Raw genomic sequence first — 17,375 nt, forward strand, 5'->3', positions numbered from 1 at the left:
GTGGCTCAAGTGGCAGAGTGCTAGCCTTGAGCGGGAAGAAGCCAGGGACAGTGCTCAGGCCCAGAGTCCAAGGCCCAGGACTGGCCAAAAAAAAAAGAAAGTCTGGAAATGCTTATACATTTTTACATTACAGCTATAAGGCATTATTTTTAAGTGTAGTCACAATATTCAATACTTTTAAGTACAGAGAAAGAAGAAACAGATCCAAGCAACTACTTGTTCATTATTTTACGGAAGCCCAGAATCTTGTTTTCTTTAGGCTATCATTGACTTCGGGAAATTATTTTGCAAGTTAGTGGACGAAGACATTTACTCAGACTTAATCAGGAACCCTGATTCTCAGATTGTTTGATAAAATGCTTTTTGTGGTGTTTTTATTTTATTTTATTTTTTTTCCTGTCCGGCGGCTTGGACTTCAGAGCCTGTGCAGTGTCCCTGGCTTCTTTTTACTCAAGGCTAGCACTCTACCACTTGAGCCACAGCGCCACTTCCAGCTTTTTCTCTGTATGTGGTACTAAGGAATAGAACCTCTAAGCCATATTAAAATGTAATGCTGGATAAAATGTAATTTTTAGATATCATAATATGGATTGTCAATCTTTGGAGAGATCACTTGTGATGGAACACTAAATTTAAGAATTCTGAAGATAATTTTGCAGCTACTAAATATAGAAGCACAGAATAATGAATCATAATTGACTCTGATTTAAAGTTTTCTTATGCATAGATTTAATGTTTTCATATGAAAATTAAACAAAATTAATGATGTATGGCTAAACATGAAAAAAAACATAAGACACTAGTTGTAACATCTTGTATTTTGGAATATCATAATTCTTCATTCCAAGCCATGATGCACAGTTGAAAAGTCCTAAAACCTATCCTAGATACTAGGTTATTAATAACCTAATCAGTCACCTGAAAGTGACTCAGCTAAGGCAGAGGAAGATGATATAAGCGTGATGAGGATTTAACCACTTGAAACCTGTCAGCACTCCAGAAAAAGTAACTTAAACTGCACACTGTACCAACGCATAATCATCATATATTAAAAGAACACATTAATGCAATTCATTGTAGTGCTACTGATCTAAAGAATTAAGAGCACATCCATAAAGTCCAAATTTGTCTCCAAGGAGTAGCTTTGAGTTGGGGAATATCTGCATCATTAAGTAATTTCCTTGGGTCAAAGTAAAAGCACTTTATCTCTGAATATTACTTCCATGGCATAGTGTATATAGCAGTAGTTAGTAAAAAAAAAAAAAAAAAGAAAAAATGACCTCGGTCTTATACCATTCATAGATCCACTAGACATTTCTTCAATTTTAGGAAGATAAGTGCGTTCCCCATCATTGTGAGTCTTAAATAATGATTTTTGTTCCTCTAAAATTTCAACCCAGCTACTTTTCTTTTACATATTTATATCCTTTGTCATTTTTACTTTGGTTAACTTATGTTGCTGGTTTATTTAAACTGTATTTTTTTTCCAGTCAGGAATCCACTATCATTAAAATAACATTTGTGTGCTCTACTTTGTTTCAAAATTTTATCTGTTCAATTTGTTTTCTACTAGTGATTAAGTCGTAGCTTTCTATACATTTTTGCCATTATCTTTAAGTTGTTACGTAAAGGAGTTACAATTCACCAAAGCAGCTTATGAATACAATGCATCTTCATCCACATCACCCCTTTCATCATCTTCCTCAACTGGTGCACATCCAGCCCATTCCCTTAATTGATTGTACATTTTAGAATATTAGATTTTATACCAGTATCCCCACTTTTCCCTCTTCATTTCCCTGCCCTGTTCCTCTTGCTTCCACCCCGATTTTTGAGGAATCTCTTCCTGGTGTTGATTTTTTTGGACTGTGAATGAGCCTTTCTAAGTAATTATACCACCTGCATTCTTACACTTTATGTATATTAGATATTATCCAGACACAGGTGCATTCATTTTTAAATTGTCATTTTTCCCTTTATATTGAGAGTACAATCACCATATCATTAATCACCGGGAGTGACAATTCACAGAAAACTCTTCAAACACATATCATCCACCAGATAGTGTGCTGTATCATATCAATGATCCTATTGTTGATATGCCATGCAGAGTTCCATTGGGTTGACAAAAAAAAAAAAAGGATTCTAATATTTTAAGAAAATCTAACGGAAAATTATTGCTTATTTGAATGGGATAAAATAAGCCAGAGAACTATTTTTTTTTTCTGTTAGATCTTTACAGCAGTCAACCATTCTGTAAGAAAGGATTCTGAATGCCTAATGATTGTTGGCACATTTAGGTTGGTCATTAAAAAGTATATTTAGCAGATGCCAGACTTGTTTTTCTAATTTTGTATATGAGTGGTATTAGACGGTAAGAGAAAATGAGCACATGTAACATGTTTAACTTTTGACATTTAATTTGTAGGTAGTGTTTATAACCGTTCTATTCTCTTGAAAAAAAAGCATACTATGAAAATTTACCCAAAGAATACAAAGTACAACTCAAAGGATTCAATATGTCTTCAAGTCAGATGAAACACTCCTGTTAAGAAAAATATAAATGTAGCGAGAAATGTAAAAAAAAAAAAGTATTTACTGAAGTCTTTTGAATAGGCAATGTTAAATTCCAGTATTAACCTATGACTATATTTGAAAGATATTCTTCCTCATGCATTCCTACCTTTTATATGAATTGACATATTTTATCCAAAAGACAAAATTTTTGAATATTGTTTTGAGTTGTGTGTTTGACTTAAAAATAGTGTTTTCTAAAAAAGGAATTACTGAAGATCCTAAGTTCATATCATTATATCTAATTTAGGCAATCTATCAAATGGTATTGTCTTCTTAAGAGTCTTAATTTCAAAGAATATTATTTTTTTATTTTCTTCACTTGGAAAAGCAACAAAACATTACACAGATACACACTTTAATTTGGGGTGAATATTTTCTCAAATGCCATGCCCCTTCCTCAATTTTCTAAACGTCTATCAAACATAACATTACATTAAAAAGGCAACTTAAAATGTATCATGAAGCGATTAAAACATTTGCATTCCTGAGTGTGCCCATGCAAATTTGAAATCTAAGTGAACTACTTGCAGCTAGTTTCCCTGGTTAGAAAAAGAATACCATCTTTGAATGCCTGATAAGGTCACATACACAGGATCAGGGCTTCTGCAGTAAATTCCCCATAACACCTTCTATAGTCATTAAGTTGCTTCTGCCCTAAAGGTAGACTGAACAATCTTCAGTTTAGGTCCTGGATACTTGCAGGGAGAGCAGAGGCCCTCTGAAGCAAATCAGACTGTAAGAAATATTAGCAATGACTTATAGATGCTTCATATTGTAACTTATATGTGAACAAAAACTTTATCTTCCAGATGTGCTAAGAACAGGTAGGTAGAAATAGAACTAGAAATAAGCGATAGTTATAGAAGAATGAAAAAATATAATCTATAATTTCCATTAAGATAGAATCCTTAGTTTACTACATATGATAGTAAATAGTCTAAGGCTTTGAAAATTTATGCTTACATTAAACCGTAATTTCATATCAGATTTAAACCATTAATGAAGTCAGTATAGTTTAATTATGAATTTATTGTTATAGGGACATCACAGTATAAATTCCTGATTTGATAGAATAAACAGTATGGCATCAAAAAGAAAACAAGTACAGAATGCCAGTGCTTATATCTGTAATCTTCCTACACAGGAGGCTGACATCTGAGGTTTGTGGTTGTTAGCTTGTCCCATCAGGAAATACCATGAGACCCTTATCTCTGGCTCCAGTAGAAGGAGGAATAGCCTTGAGCAAAAAGTTCAGGGACTGAGCCTAGGTCCTAAATTGAAACCCCAGGTAATGAAAGGGAAGGGAAGGGAAGGGGAAGAGAGGGAAGGGAAGGGGAAAGGAAAGGAATCTTTATATCTGTATCTATCTCTATCTACCTACCTATCTATCTAGTGATGCCATGAGTTCAAACAAATCATTTGTCTTGAAAAATGTATAGAGTATTATATATTCTTATGGCTATCTCTATGAGAAAGTAGAAAAAAACACACTGAGAAAAAAGCCATATATATATATATATATATATGAGAAATTTGTTTATACAAACAATCAAATAGCAAAGTGCTGATAACGTTTCATTGCATTGTGGCAGAATTTTGCTTTTTCTACTCACCGACAGGAGACATTTCTGGAACACTAGCAATGTAAGGGCCATCCAGAAACTTTGGCTCATTGTCATTGATGTCTTGCACTTTGATGATGAATTCTGATTCAGGTTCCAAAGGCTTCCTGGTTTCTATGTCCACAGCCTGAGCACGAAGTGTGTAGAAAGGCTTTTCCTCTCTGTCCAGGCTCCTTATAGCATGAATGTCCCCTGTGGTCTCATCGATGGTAAAGACAGTGCCAGCACCATCTCCTGAGAGCGTGTATTTAACAGTGCCCTCTCCCGTGTCCAAGTCAGAATGGAGCTTTGGGAAAGGGAAGAAGAACAGGAGGAGGAGGAAGAAGAGAAGGAAGGGGAGGGGAGATGGAGAGGAGGAGAGAGATTATTAAATGAATGCTTCCATATTTTAAAGCCATATTTGCACTACATTTTCAAATAATAATGTTGAAATTTTGGATTTCGTTCATGCTTTTATCTAACTTTTGAATTACAAAAAGTTTAATTACAGAATGTTTGAAAAGATGCACAGTAACTAACACATACACCTGTATTCCCTGTCATTCACATTCCATGTCCTTGCCTCCTCAAGAAGTTAAGCCAACTGCTCATTGTTGCTTTTGTCAATCATGTTTCTTAATGCATCAAGGATATCAGAAACACAATCCCTAGATGCAATTAGAAGAAAGATGATCTACTTTGAAAAAAATATTCAATAGTCTGGTATCCTTTTTGCAATATTTTTTTTCATGAAATGGCAAACATCTTGTGTTTTTTTTTTTTTTTTTTTTAATAAGCAATGCAGAATTAACTTATAGAAAACAAGGACTTGAATTCACTATCTGATATGTAAAGTATGGAGTCAGTGCTGGTGGCCTTCAATGATTGAATGGATCAAGAAAATGTGGTACATATGCATAATGGAATTTTACTGATCCATTAGAAGGAATGATATTGTGAAGAAATGGAAATGCCTAGAAAAGAGTATGGTCAGTGAAATAAGTCAGGCTCAGAAAGACAAAGGATGCAAGTATTCCCTCTTGTGGAAGTTATATTTAACTTTATAATTGTAAATAAATATGTTGGGTGATATGCAAGTGTAGACATGCGAATTACGTGAAATGTGGCATATTCAAGGCAGACCTCAAATACTGTAATTTCTTACAAAGGCAAAGGCAAAGTTGAACTAAATAAATACCAGGAAGGGGGTACTTGAATGAGGTGAGGTGGTACCAAGGGGAAAAGGATAAACAAATGAAGGAGAGAAAGGGGGTGGGATTCAGTAAAGAAGTCAATATGTATCTGACAAAATTATAAACAGTGAAGGACGGCATGGGTAGGGGAGAGATTGGAGAGAAAGTTTGAAAGGGGTGATAGTGATCAAAATGGACCAAATCCATAGGCTGCTTTTTTAAAAAAAATGGCAGTTCCTTTGTATAGCTATTAAAAATAAAAACTTACAAGGAAACACTGAGAATTTAACACCTGAAAGGAAATAGAGATCTTCCAGCTGAATAAAGAACAGCATCCTGTTTTAGCAGACTGTGTTAAATTAGTTATTGAATATGAAATTGATTGGTGCAATATGTGATTGTCCTTGCAAATTGAAAGAGAAGAAGCTTCTAATTTATTCTCTATATAGAAAAAGTATTCCTTATACTATAGAAGAAATTTTGTACTGCGTTTAAAATTAACATGTTATAATTTATTATATTACACCAGGGAATTAGGTACCCATAATTGGCTATAGGGAGAGGGGAGAAATAAGAGTAAGGAAATAAGAGTAACTCATGTTACTCAAACTGGAGTCTAAGAATAAACAGAAACATGAGTATGATATTCCAGATACATAAATTATCATAGAACAACTGATAAAGTACATTTAGTGTCATATTAAATATTTATTTATATAAATCAACATCACATGTTTTATAAGGCAATGTGATTTTAATTTCATGTGCGTATCCTTATTAATATTTACTTTTGCTCTTTTGTTTAAATACATGAGTTCATGTTGTTTTAGGTTTGACGTTCATTTCAGTGAATAGATGATTCAGAGGGAAAATAGTCAACTTTTATATTGATTATAACCATTTGTGATGGTTTTCTTTGTTATTTTTGGCCAGTCCTGGGCTTGAACTCAGGGCCTGAACACTGTCCCTGGCTTCTTTTTGCTCAAGGCTAGCACTCTGCCACTTGAGCCACAGCAACACTTCTGGCCATTTACTGTATATGTGGTGCTGGGGAATTGAACCCAGGGCCTCATGTATATGAGGCAAGCACTCTTGCCACTAGGCCATATTCCCAGCCCCTGTGATGGTTTTCAATTTGCTTGCAAAAACTATTTCCTTGAAAAACTGTTGTCAAATAGGTTTAAAATTGGTTCAACTCACAAAGTAAATGTAAAACATATTAAATTACAAAGTCTTTCTTTGGCAAATAAGCTTTCTGAACATTAGTACTAATTTCCAAAAGTAAGTTCACATTAAATATTAGCTCAACTTGGGCTATCTTGCTACTATGCACACTACCATTTTGGTTTTTATTCAGTAAAATATTCTAATGAGTGTGGTTTTCATAAATGTATTGTGATAAGTTTAAATTTATTTCTAACTTTTCTCTTGAAGTCTATGTACAACTATCAATGTTAGGGCCTTTATCATGTCAAGGGCCATAAATAAAAAAAAAAAAGACACAAGGCAATAAGATGTCATACAATTTTGATTTTTCTCTAGAAATTTTATGTTTTTATTTAAATATATGGAAAATTGTTATGAATGGCTCAAGGTGATATTTATTCTGTTTTTTTTTGTTTTTTTGTTTTTGTTTTTTTTTTAACAAGCTTCTCTGAAATAGAGGAACTACAAGTGTAAAATCAAGCTCCAGATAAATGTTCTTTGAACTTAGGGATTTCAAATTACAAATTTCATCCATACTATTAAAGATATTCTCACGAGTATATACTGCTTTTGCTTTCAAATTTGTCTACATATAAGACAGTTAAAAGCTTGATGCAAGAAAAATGACTTTATAAACCACACTCATTTTGCCAATGGCTCAAATATGTTCTCGTATACTTGGGGAACTCAATGAAAATTCTAAGTGGGTTTTCACAATGGGATCCAAGTCCAGCTGCTAAATAAAATGTCCTTAGGTAAAATCAAAATTATTTTCAGCCCTATCACATACCCAAAGAAAATTAAATTTCTGCTACTTTTCAAACTTACCTTCTCCTTACTTTCTAATTTAAAAATGGGTGTTACAGAGATAAAACTTCAGAAAAAATATGTATGTTGATGGTGAATTTTCCAGTAGAGACTCAACAGAGGGAGGTATGGGTGTAAGAAACTATAATGGAGGGTGTGAACTCATTAAAAACATTGTATGCATTTTTGGAATTATCTATGAAATCATCACAATGGATTTTTCTAGTATTATTAATGCATGATAATAAACATATACACTTTTTAAAAAATAATAAATTTCAAGGTTAGAATTTTTAATGAAAATTCATTTGATAAATATGCAAATCTCAAAAGACGTAAAGTTTTTATGGTTTTGATCACGTTAATATATTAAAAGCCACATTCAATATCCACATTTGACATACAATGTTTAAAGTGAATCATTTAATGGTGATTGTTTGTCACATGTGACTTACATAAAACACAAATGCCATGTCAGTATTTCTTCTGATATGATATAAATGATGATACTCTGATGTTGGATATTATAAACTTGTACTTAGAAATAAAAATAATTTGAATAGTGCATAGTAGTAAGGTGAAAAACCTCATCAAACACCCCCTTAAAATATCTTTTTTTTATCAAATTTATGTTTCAGTTATATGCATAATTATGAATGGGAAACTAAAAAGTAAAACCATACAAGCATATTTTCTATGTGTTTTCTATTTTTCTTAATAGGTACAAATGTATTTTATATATATTTAAATATATTATTTATCTGTATCCATATATGATATATACTTTAAATGATATGCAGTGAATGTCTTAAATTTATTTCTCTTTATCAGAAAATATTTCTTTTTGTGTAACTGTCTATAATAGGTTAAGAAACATTTCCTGATCCCCATGTAAAAAATGGGATTTCAAGACCCAGGATATATCATATACACTTTTTGAGCTGGGAGAATCCATGTGGCCATGTCTTCCTGCAACTCCTAAAAGATTTGTGTTTCCAACTACAGTTTGTACTTTTCTGTGGTCCTCCAAAAAAAATGTGCACAGTAGGTGAATTTTGGAGCTACATTTTTCCAGGTATAGTCTAATTTTCCTATCTATACATTTCTTATAATTATGTTGCTTAATCACTTCAAAGAAGGCAGTAGATGCAGATAGCCCTTTTATGTGTCCTGTTCTGTAAATTAAGATATAGATGTTAATACATTTTGTTTGTTTGTTTATCATGTCTTGTTTTACTACCTGGTTTTAATTTTTGAGTTTGGTCTTTTTGATATTGTTCATGTTAATGTGTGTTTATATGTTTTCTAGTGTTTACTTTCTTTAAAGAAACAGCAATTTTGAAACCTCAAATATGATCCTTTTCATGAACTTGAAAAATGTTGAACCTTGAAGGGGAAGAGGATGTTGAAACTTGAAGGGCAATGGAGAGAAGCGAGGGCAAACAGGGTAAAGAATCAAATGTATGCCCTACATAATTAACAAGTTTGAGGGAAGGGGAAAAATTCATGAGAGTGTTGAAAGGGACAGTGTTGATCAAGATCTATTCATACACTGTTTCACTAAATGGCAACTTCTTGGAACAACTACTTAAAGGTCATGATAAGAAGAAAAAAATATCACTACCTACGAACTTGCTTTCTCAAGTCTCTCATTGATAAATTTAGGCTTAATTTACCCTATGAAGCTATATCTACATTTCATTTGCATAAAGGAGGAAGGAGTAAGGAAGAGTTATTCCTAGGCTTTCTCTCCTCTTTAGGTGGTGTTAACTGTAAAAAAAAAAATGGGACTTCATTTTACATAGTCACTTTAGGTTATACATAAATAAAAATAATACATTTATAAAAATATGTGCATTTTTCATAACAATTTTAACTGCATGTTTTATGTGTTATTCCAAGTATTATAAATAAGCTGATTCTGAGTGGGTACTGACTGCATTTACAGCCTACTCCAATAATATCATTTTTAAACTATTGACACTTAAAATAGAAATTCTCACAGAAACAGAGTTCCATAAATCATAAATGTAGAAATAGGCACTGTCCAACAGTTGCTCTGTGGAAGTGATGGTGTTATTTTCTGATGTATTCCAAGTCATCTCAGATGGCGTGTGAAAATAAGATGCCAGAAGAGGTTTAAAAAAAAGTTCCTACAGACAAGCTCCCAGAGAGAGCAGATCTTGAATCACAATGTCCCAAAGATTTGAGAAAGCGAGTGTCCAGTTAAATGCTCACTAACATCTTTCTGCTTATATTTCAGAAACCATGGCACAAAAAGATTTATTTTATTTTCTGTGAGTTGAAAGTGCACATAAATGTTTGAGATCAGTATTTCTGCAGCGATTTATTTTTATTAGCTACTTGCCAAGACTGGGAGGTGAACCCGCATAGGCTAAGTTTGTGGCAAGAAAACTCTTGTTTATAAAAAGAATTTTCAGGTGTAAGAAAAGAAATCATGTCTCATAAATTCTAACATAAAGACATTTGAAATTATGTGTACGTTTGCACGAGTCCAGTAGATAGGCATGGTATGGAAAATCACCTGTGCTAATGCTGACTAGATTCTGTGTATTCATTAGAGGGAGATGGGGGAGATTCACACTAGAGTTAAGAGATACAGTTTTCATCAAGAAGTCAAGATGATTGTGAAATGGAGGAATAAAAAAAAGCCAGAAAAAATTAATATCAAAACATTTCAATAATTTTTTTTCACAATATGTCTTTCGTATTGTTTTGCCTTTGAAATCATACTTCAATCCTTAGTTACTTTGTGTTTTAAAAAACTGCTAAGTTGTAAATTAATCCTTGCTTGGTCAACCCCTTTCATTGCATTTCCCCTTCCTAAAAGCCAGAGCCTGGGTGGTAGTAATGAATGAACTGGGATTTGGGGAAAGTTCAATATGTTTTCTCAGGATGTCTTATGTTAGGTTAGGGAGAAATTAGAAAAATGGGGGAAAATATCAATTTCATTACTCTTAAAAAGAATAATTTGTGGTATAAACCTGAAAATGAGTTTAAATAGATACTTAGATTTCTACCATACTATGCATTTCCCTTTTGTTGAGAAAGATCATATATCAAATGTTTCATAGAAATTAATTTAAATGTATTATATCTGTCTGTGTGATGCACAACCATTTTAACTTGAGCAAAAGGTTGTATTGCTAGATGACAAATATGTAAATATCAGTTATCTTTCAGTGAAAATTTCCTGTTCCTGGTCACCTGATGAAATCTGCATTGTGTTTTTGTTGTTTTCACACACACACACACACACACGCACGCAGATATCGATTAAAAATTAAGTGTTCTGCAAGATCTTTATCATTTTGTCTACTTGCAAATAACTACTCCTCTTTATTTACAATGAATCATACACTATTTATTTTAGGTTCTCAGTGAAACACTATTCTAAATAGCACATCCTAAATTCTGTTCAACCATGAACTATATCTGGTGTTCTTCATATCCTTAGCTCAAAGAATTATCTCCTTTACCCTTCATAGTACATCTCCATTTGTTCCCCCCACTTTCCATCACTTGTTCCATAGGTTTTTTTTTTTTTTTTTTTTTTTTTTGGCCAGTCCTGGGCCTTGGACTCAGGGCCCGAGCACAGTCCCTGGCTTCTTCCCGCTCAAGGATAGCACTCTGCCACTTGAGCCACAGCGCCGCTTCTGGCCGTTTTCTGTGTATGTGGTGCTGGGGAATCGAACCTAGGGCCTCGTGTATCCGAGGCAGGCACTCTTGCCACTAGGCTATATCCCCAGCCCCTGTTCCATAGGTTTTATTCAAAGATTTGGGAACTTTAAAAATATCTTTATTATTAGTAATTATCAGTTATACAAGAGATATTTCAGTGTAATATTTACACTAAATGTGCTATTATCAACATCATATCTTCTATCTTCTCTCCTTACTTCACTAGTTTTGTCAACTTTCATTGTTCCATTTTCATAAATGCTTACACTCAACATCATTCACTTTTATTCATGCTATTTACCTTACTCCTGGTGATATTCAACCCCTACCACAGCATATTTACACTCTTGTCATTCACTTCTTTTGTGTACAAGTATGTTATTTGTACCAATGGTCTTCATCATATCCTGTATATATACATATTATTTAATCAGAATAAAAAACCCTTCTATTGCTCTCTTACCTTTCTCCCAAATGCTATTTTAAAAGTAGCTTTCCATGAGATTTATTCATATATAAACACTACATAGATATATGTATTTTTTTCTATACTACACTTGGGTTCTTCTTCCCCACACAGTGAAATATTATTTAATCATAAAGGAAACTGAATAAAGTCAGAGATAATGATGAGTAAAAAAAAAAAAAAAATCAGGGGGCTGGGGATATGGCCTAGTGGCAAGAGTGCTTGCCTTGATACATGAGGCCCTGGGTTCGATTCCTCAGTACCACATATACAGAAAATGGCCAGAAGGGGCGCTGTGGCTCAAGTGGCAGAGTGCTAGCCTTGAGCAAAAAAGAAGCCAGGGACAGTGCTCAGGCCCTGAGTTCACGGCCTAAGACTGGCCAAAAAAAAAAAAAAAAAAAAAAAAAAAATCAGAAACCCAAATGTCATATTTTTCTCACATTTGTGAATCTAGACTTTTAAGATATATGTGGACATACATGCTATAAACACACACACACACACACACACACACACATACAGAGAGAGAGAGAGACAGACAGACAGACAAAGAGACAGAGACAGAGAGACAGAGTTGCCTGTAACTTCAATGTCTGCTTTTACTGTTACATGCCAAATTGTTTGGCCTATGTGGTTCACAGATATTTTATCAAATATTATTCCAATGTGTCTTTGAGATGCTTCATGAAGAGATTAATATTTGAAAAGAGTTGAACAGTGCAGTAGGAGACATCTAATGAGTTGGAGACTGATTAGAACCACACTGGTCTTTGTGCGTGTAAGGGAGAACTCCTCCTGGCTGAGTCCCTTCAGAATGAAACATTGTTTTTTTTTTTGTATTGTTTTGTTTTTGTTTTTTTATGCCTGTTTGCTTTTTAATCTGCCTTTGTACTTGAACAGAGACATCAGCCATTTCCAGACCTTGACCCTGCTCATGTCGGTGCTTCACTACTCCATCAACTCTGCTTGGTCATCATGCAGTGAAGAACTTCATGTGTCAAGGCTTATATCTAGTTAACCAGCCATATTTTAATCTGTAAACATATTATTTTTTATTTTTCTAGAGATCCCTTAGTAGTAATTGTGACTTGCAAGGCTTATCTACCAGTAGATGCTAAAAATATTTTTGAAAAGTATTTTACAATGATCATATCAGTATTTTGTTGTTACAGAATGCTACACTATATATACTATATATGTATTTATATACATATTTAATGATACAGTAAATAGAGGAGGAGGATGGCATTAGATAGATAGACAGATAGATAGATAGATAGATAGATAGATAGATAGATAGATAGATAGATTTATTGGTAGGATTTTAGATAGCTAATTTAATAAAGTGATATCCTTCTGGAATGTGGTTTTTATTATTTGATTATTTTATCTATCCTTAATCTTATTCACCGTAGAATCAACAATAATCTCCATTTCCCCAGACATCATCCACAAAGAGGCTTGGAGCTTCCTATTTCAAAGAAGAGAGGCCGCACTATTACAGACCTGATATTTTCTGTATTGATCTCCTGGAGTAGAACTGTGATTCTCAGATCTGGTGTTTTGCTTTATTTTTTTTTTATGCCAGTAACAAGGTGACTAACTTTATATGAACTTTTTATGAAGATACCCATGACAGATATATAATGTTTGCCTCTGCGTACTAAGATGTATTAATCTCATTTTTGTATATCATTAGTTATTGTGTGAATAAATGTTTGATTGCTCATCATGCCTATTTAGACACTTGAGGACTTTTATCAAATCACTATTTTAGAAACAAGTACTCATTGTTTTATAGAAACCAGGGCACACTTGATATCTGATTCTGAGCATATCCTAGGTATAGAGCCTCTTTGTCTTTTGCATTTCCTCTTTTTTTAATAAAACTATTTTATCATTATATTTTCATTATCTATAACATTGTCTCCACACTTGTATTGATTATTTTATTTTGAGCTTAGTCTCAAGCAGTGTATTCTGTATATTTTCCCTGGGGCTGAGTAAGTTGTGAATTTAAAATCAATAAAACGTTTTTTTCCTTCAACACTTGGAGGTTTCTTTCATGATCATTTCCTGTTCTTAGTTATTTCTGTTAATTATCTGGATACCATTTGCTTAATGTTAGTCCTGCTCTATCCTTCATGGACCTTGTACTTTTCAGTTGCCTTTCAGCCTTCCATATCATATGATCATTTATAAAAAGTGGATATATATATATATATTTATATGTGCATATATCTATATATCCTCATTTTCAAATCAGTATACAGATACACATACTGATTTCTGATATTCTTTTTCTACTTCAAGTATTCCCATTATGAAGATCCTTTGTTCAGTAAGATTATTTTGTATTCTTGAGGATTGTTGAATAAGAACATCTGCTTTTACCTTTGGATATTTTCTGATTTGTGAATTGGAGTACTTGCTAGTCATAAACTTAGATTTCTTCAGGTCACTTATGACTTTGTTTCCTGTTTGCATTTAAGAAAATGTAACAGAATTTGAAGTTTAGAATCTGCAAGAGAAATTTATGGATTAGCTTTACTGAAATAAAATTGAAAGAAAACTCATCACTATTTGAAACTTCAGGCATGTTCCTGGGGACTGCTGTTACCACAAGACTACCAGCACTTTCCTGATTCTTTATAGATTATTTACAGTGTAACTTTTGAAATGATGCACTCTATTTTATTACATGCTGGTCATTTATGCCTTTATTTTCATATACTTGAGAGAAATCTGAACCTGGATCCTAAGTTCATCATTTCCTTTTTGCCTGGACTGTTTGATTATACTAGGCAGTCATTGAAGCTCTTGTCTAGCCTCTAGTAGATTTTTTGACCATTCATCCATCCCTTACCCATGCTTCAGTTTATAGAAACTGGGTTTCCTTTCTGTGGTCTCCATATCCATCCCCTGAGGACTTTGGTTGGTCCTTCTGAGTTTTAATGATAAATTACTTTTGGTAATGAGCAGCCCACCATTTATTTTATTACTATTGAACTTAACAAGTGTCTATGACTCATGCTTGTAATGTTAGCCACTCAAGAGGCTGAGACATGAGAATTACAATTCAAATGTAGCCCTGGTACGAAAGTCTCTGAGGCTTTTGTTTCCAATGGAGCACCAAAAAAAAAACCAGAAATGGAGTTGAGGCTTAAGTGGCAGAGTGCTAGCCTTATGTGAAAAAGGTGCAGCAGCTAGGCTCTGTGTTCAGCTTCTGTGCATGCTTGTGCACCCGTATGAGCACACGCACACACACACACACACACACACACACATTGCATTCAACAAAAATTCTAGAAATGACAAGATGAAGTCTTTGTATACCATATCTAGATTAACTAATACTATTTCGGTGTGTTTGTTTTATTCATGGACAATTTAAAAGAAAGACAACAAAACCAAAGAACAATTCACTATCTATACCTAGATGGGTTCCTCCAAGGAAAGATTCTTTCTCAAATAATCAAAATGTGTTTCTCTCAAGAAAATTAAGTACCTATTGTTATTTAATTCCCACACCACATTCATTATTCTCCTTTTATAAATATTTTTTGTATTTTTTTCTGTGCCCACAGATGCATTCAAGTTTTGCTTTTGTAAAGTTTGTTCACTTAAATAGAGTTTGTCATTATTTTTTTTCAGTAAATTAGGTTCCACTAGAACAAGAAATGCCTTATTTCATCTTCTAAGAAATAGTCTATTTTTTTCACATTTCTTCTTCAGTCTCAGGAAGTTATTGTCATAAGAGTAGCCAGATAAATTTGGTTCCATTTAATGTGAAGACTTTTGTGAGTATTCAGTGCTTTGGAGATTGGACATTAATTAATAGAAGTGTACAAAAAACATTTTTCACTTCAAGAACACTTGTTCAGAGAAAAAGGCAAAGTTCCTTGTGAAGAATACCTTCAGGAATTTTTGGCATAATTTCTACATGTAACTATTAATATTGTTTGTTTTAAGGTGTAGGATTATAACATATAGAATGGTTTAGTAGTGTGGTTCAGCAGTTCAGATTTGAAGTAATACAATTATTTCATTTGCATTCAATATTCAGACAAACTGGCCAGATCAGTTTAAAAATGTATATACATATTTTTGCCTACAGTAATTTAATTACACATAATACCTGCTAATTTTATTGTGTCTTTTCTTTTTTTCGTAAGTTTACAAAAAACTGAAAGTTACTTTTCTTGTAGCTGGTTATTTTCATGTTAACACTTGGCTTGTCCTCAGAAATTTTAAAATGGCCATTATATTAACTAAAAGCCCTTTGATTATGTGTAGACATTTCAAGATAAAAGATCAGTACCCAGATAATCTAATACTGCCTAAGTAATACTGTAATCAAAAATTTTGTGTTTCTAAAGCCACAAATGTGCAACAGTATTTGACATTCAATGCCATTCCAGTCTCCCGAGTGAACTTGTTTTATCTTGCCAGCTTGATTGTAGCAATTTAAGCAACAGGAACAACATTTTCCAAGGTTAAGAATGCCTTAAACAGCTCAATGTGAGTTGAAAATTCTACAGTCTAAGAAACCAACCCAGAGCTATTTATCATGTGGAAGTATTTCTCCTTCTATTTTAGTATGTAGGAATCTATTTCAAAGAGGCTCACACCTCCCCAGAGATAGGCTCTAGAACAAAGAATGAACATTATTTGCAAGAGCAACAAAAGCTGATGTGTTAGCATATGTTGAACCTCCTGTTAAAGGAAAAATATACTATTCACAGGAGTGTTGAAGTTCATCTGTGCTCTCTGTCTTGAATACCATGTTTGAGGGCAACCTATTTTCTAAGATTGTCATATTTTATAACTCTAATCCATTTCGATTTGTTCTGTCATTCAGAGTGTCTCAATATATTAACAGGAACTTCTGTAAAAGTTGGAGAGGTCATTGGCTTAATTCCAAGCTTTTGTAGTTAAAATATAAGATTAAAATAGATTTCCTCCACTTTTATAAAGATATAAAACCATTTTCAAAAAGACAGGGGTTAGGTAATAAAATGATCCAGAATATAAAGCACTATTCATCAGTAAAATGATCCGTTCTGATTTTTTCTAAATATATGATCTCAATGTGACTATTTCAGGACACTATATAAATATACTAGAATTAGTCTGGAACTAGAATGAATGTCAATAATGATTACTTATAATAGCAAAACATTCATATAGTTACATGATATTTATCAATGTATTATGGAAAATTGATGTTTGCCCAAATTATTATTAGCAATTATCATTGTCTTGTTTCCTGTGATTATTTTCCTACTACCAACCTATAAAGTGCTACCTTCTTACTGTTATTCTGCTCCTAGATCATCATTAGTGAAACAAATTTTAGTAAGTCAAGCAAGTTTTGTATCAATATTCAATTAATTATTGCACTTTATTTCTCCATTTTTGCCTACTAAAGCTCAAAATGTACTCTCAAACCCTTCTAAAACAAACTATTATAAAAAGTAATTTTAACAGAGCTAGATTCAAGACTGATTTTTATCTGACAGTTATTATCGCATTTGGAAACTTAAACCCAAAGCAGAGTAAAATATCTCCAAAGCAAGTAGATATCCACCAATTCATTAAACATTGCAGTGTATCAACAAGCGCCCAATATCAGAGAACAGAATGGGGGAGTGGTAACAAGAAACAATGCCTATAATAGCTCTGGATATTCTAAGTAGGAGAAATGTATTCTCAGAAAATAAAGAATCTCATAGAAAATCAGTGAAAAATAATGTTGCTGACAAATGACGAAAAGCTGTCTGTTAAATGTCAAAAGGAAAGTAAAATTGAGAGAAAGTAGAA

The 17,375-nt window shown here is 33.1% G+C and overlaps 1 protein-coding gene across 2 annotated transcripts in view; it reads right to left on the reverse strand.

Moving 5' to 3' along the window:
- The window catches only part of Cdh12 (cadherin 12), a 219,406-nt gene that overhangs the window by 149,781 nt on the left and 52,250 nt on the right, over positions 1-17,375 (reverse strand). For both annotated transcript variants that reach the window (XM_048368150.1, XM_048368149.1), the window contains exon 2: positions 4,191-4,485. In XM_048368150.1, the coding sequence (XP_048224107.1) occupies positions 4,191-4,485 (295 nt within the window). The remainder of the gene's footprint in view (positions 1-4,190; positions 4,486-17,375) is intronic.

This window comes from Perognathus longimembris, chromosome 19 (assembly GCF_023159225.1).
Source record: "Perognathus longimembris pacificus isolate PPM17 chromosome 19, ASM2315922v1, whole genome shotgun sequence".
Classification (NCBI taxonomy): Eukaryota; Metazoa; Chordata; class Mammalia; order Rodentia; family Heteromyidae; genus Perognathus; species Perognathus longimembris.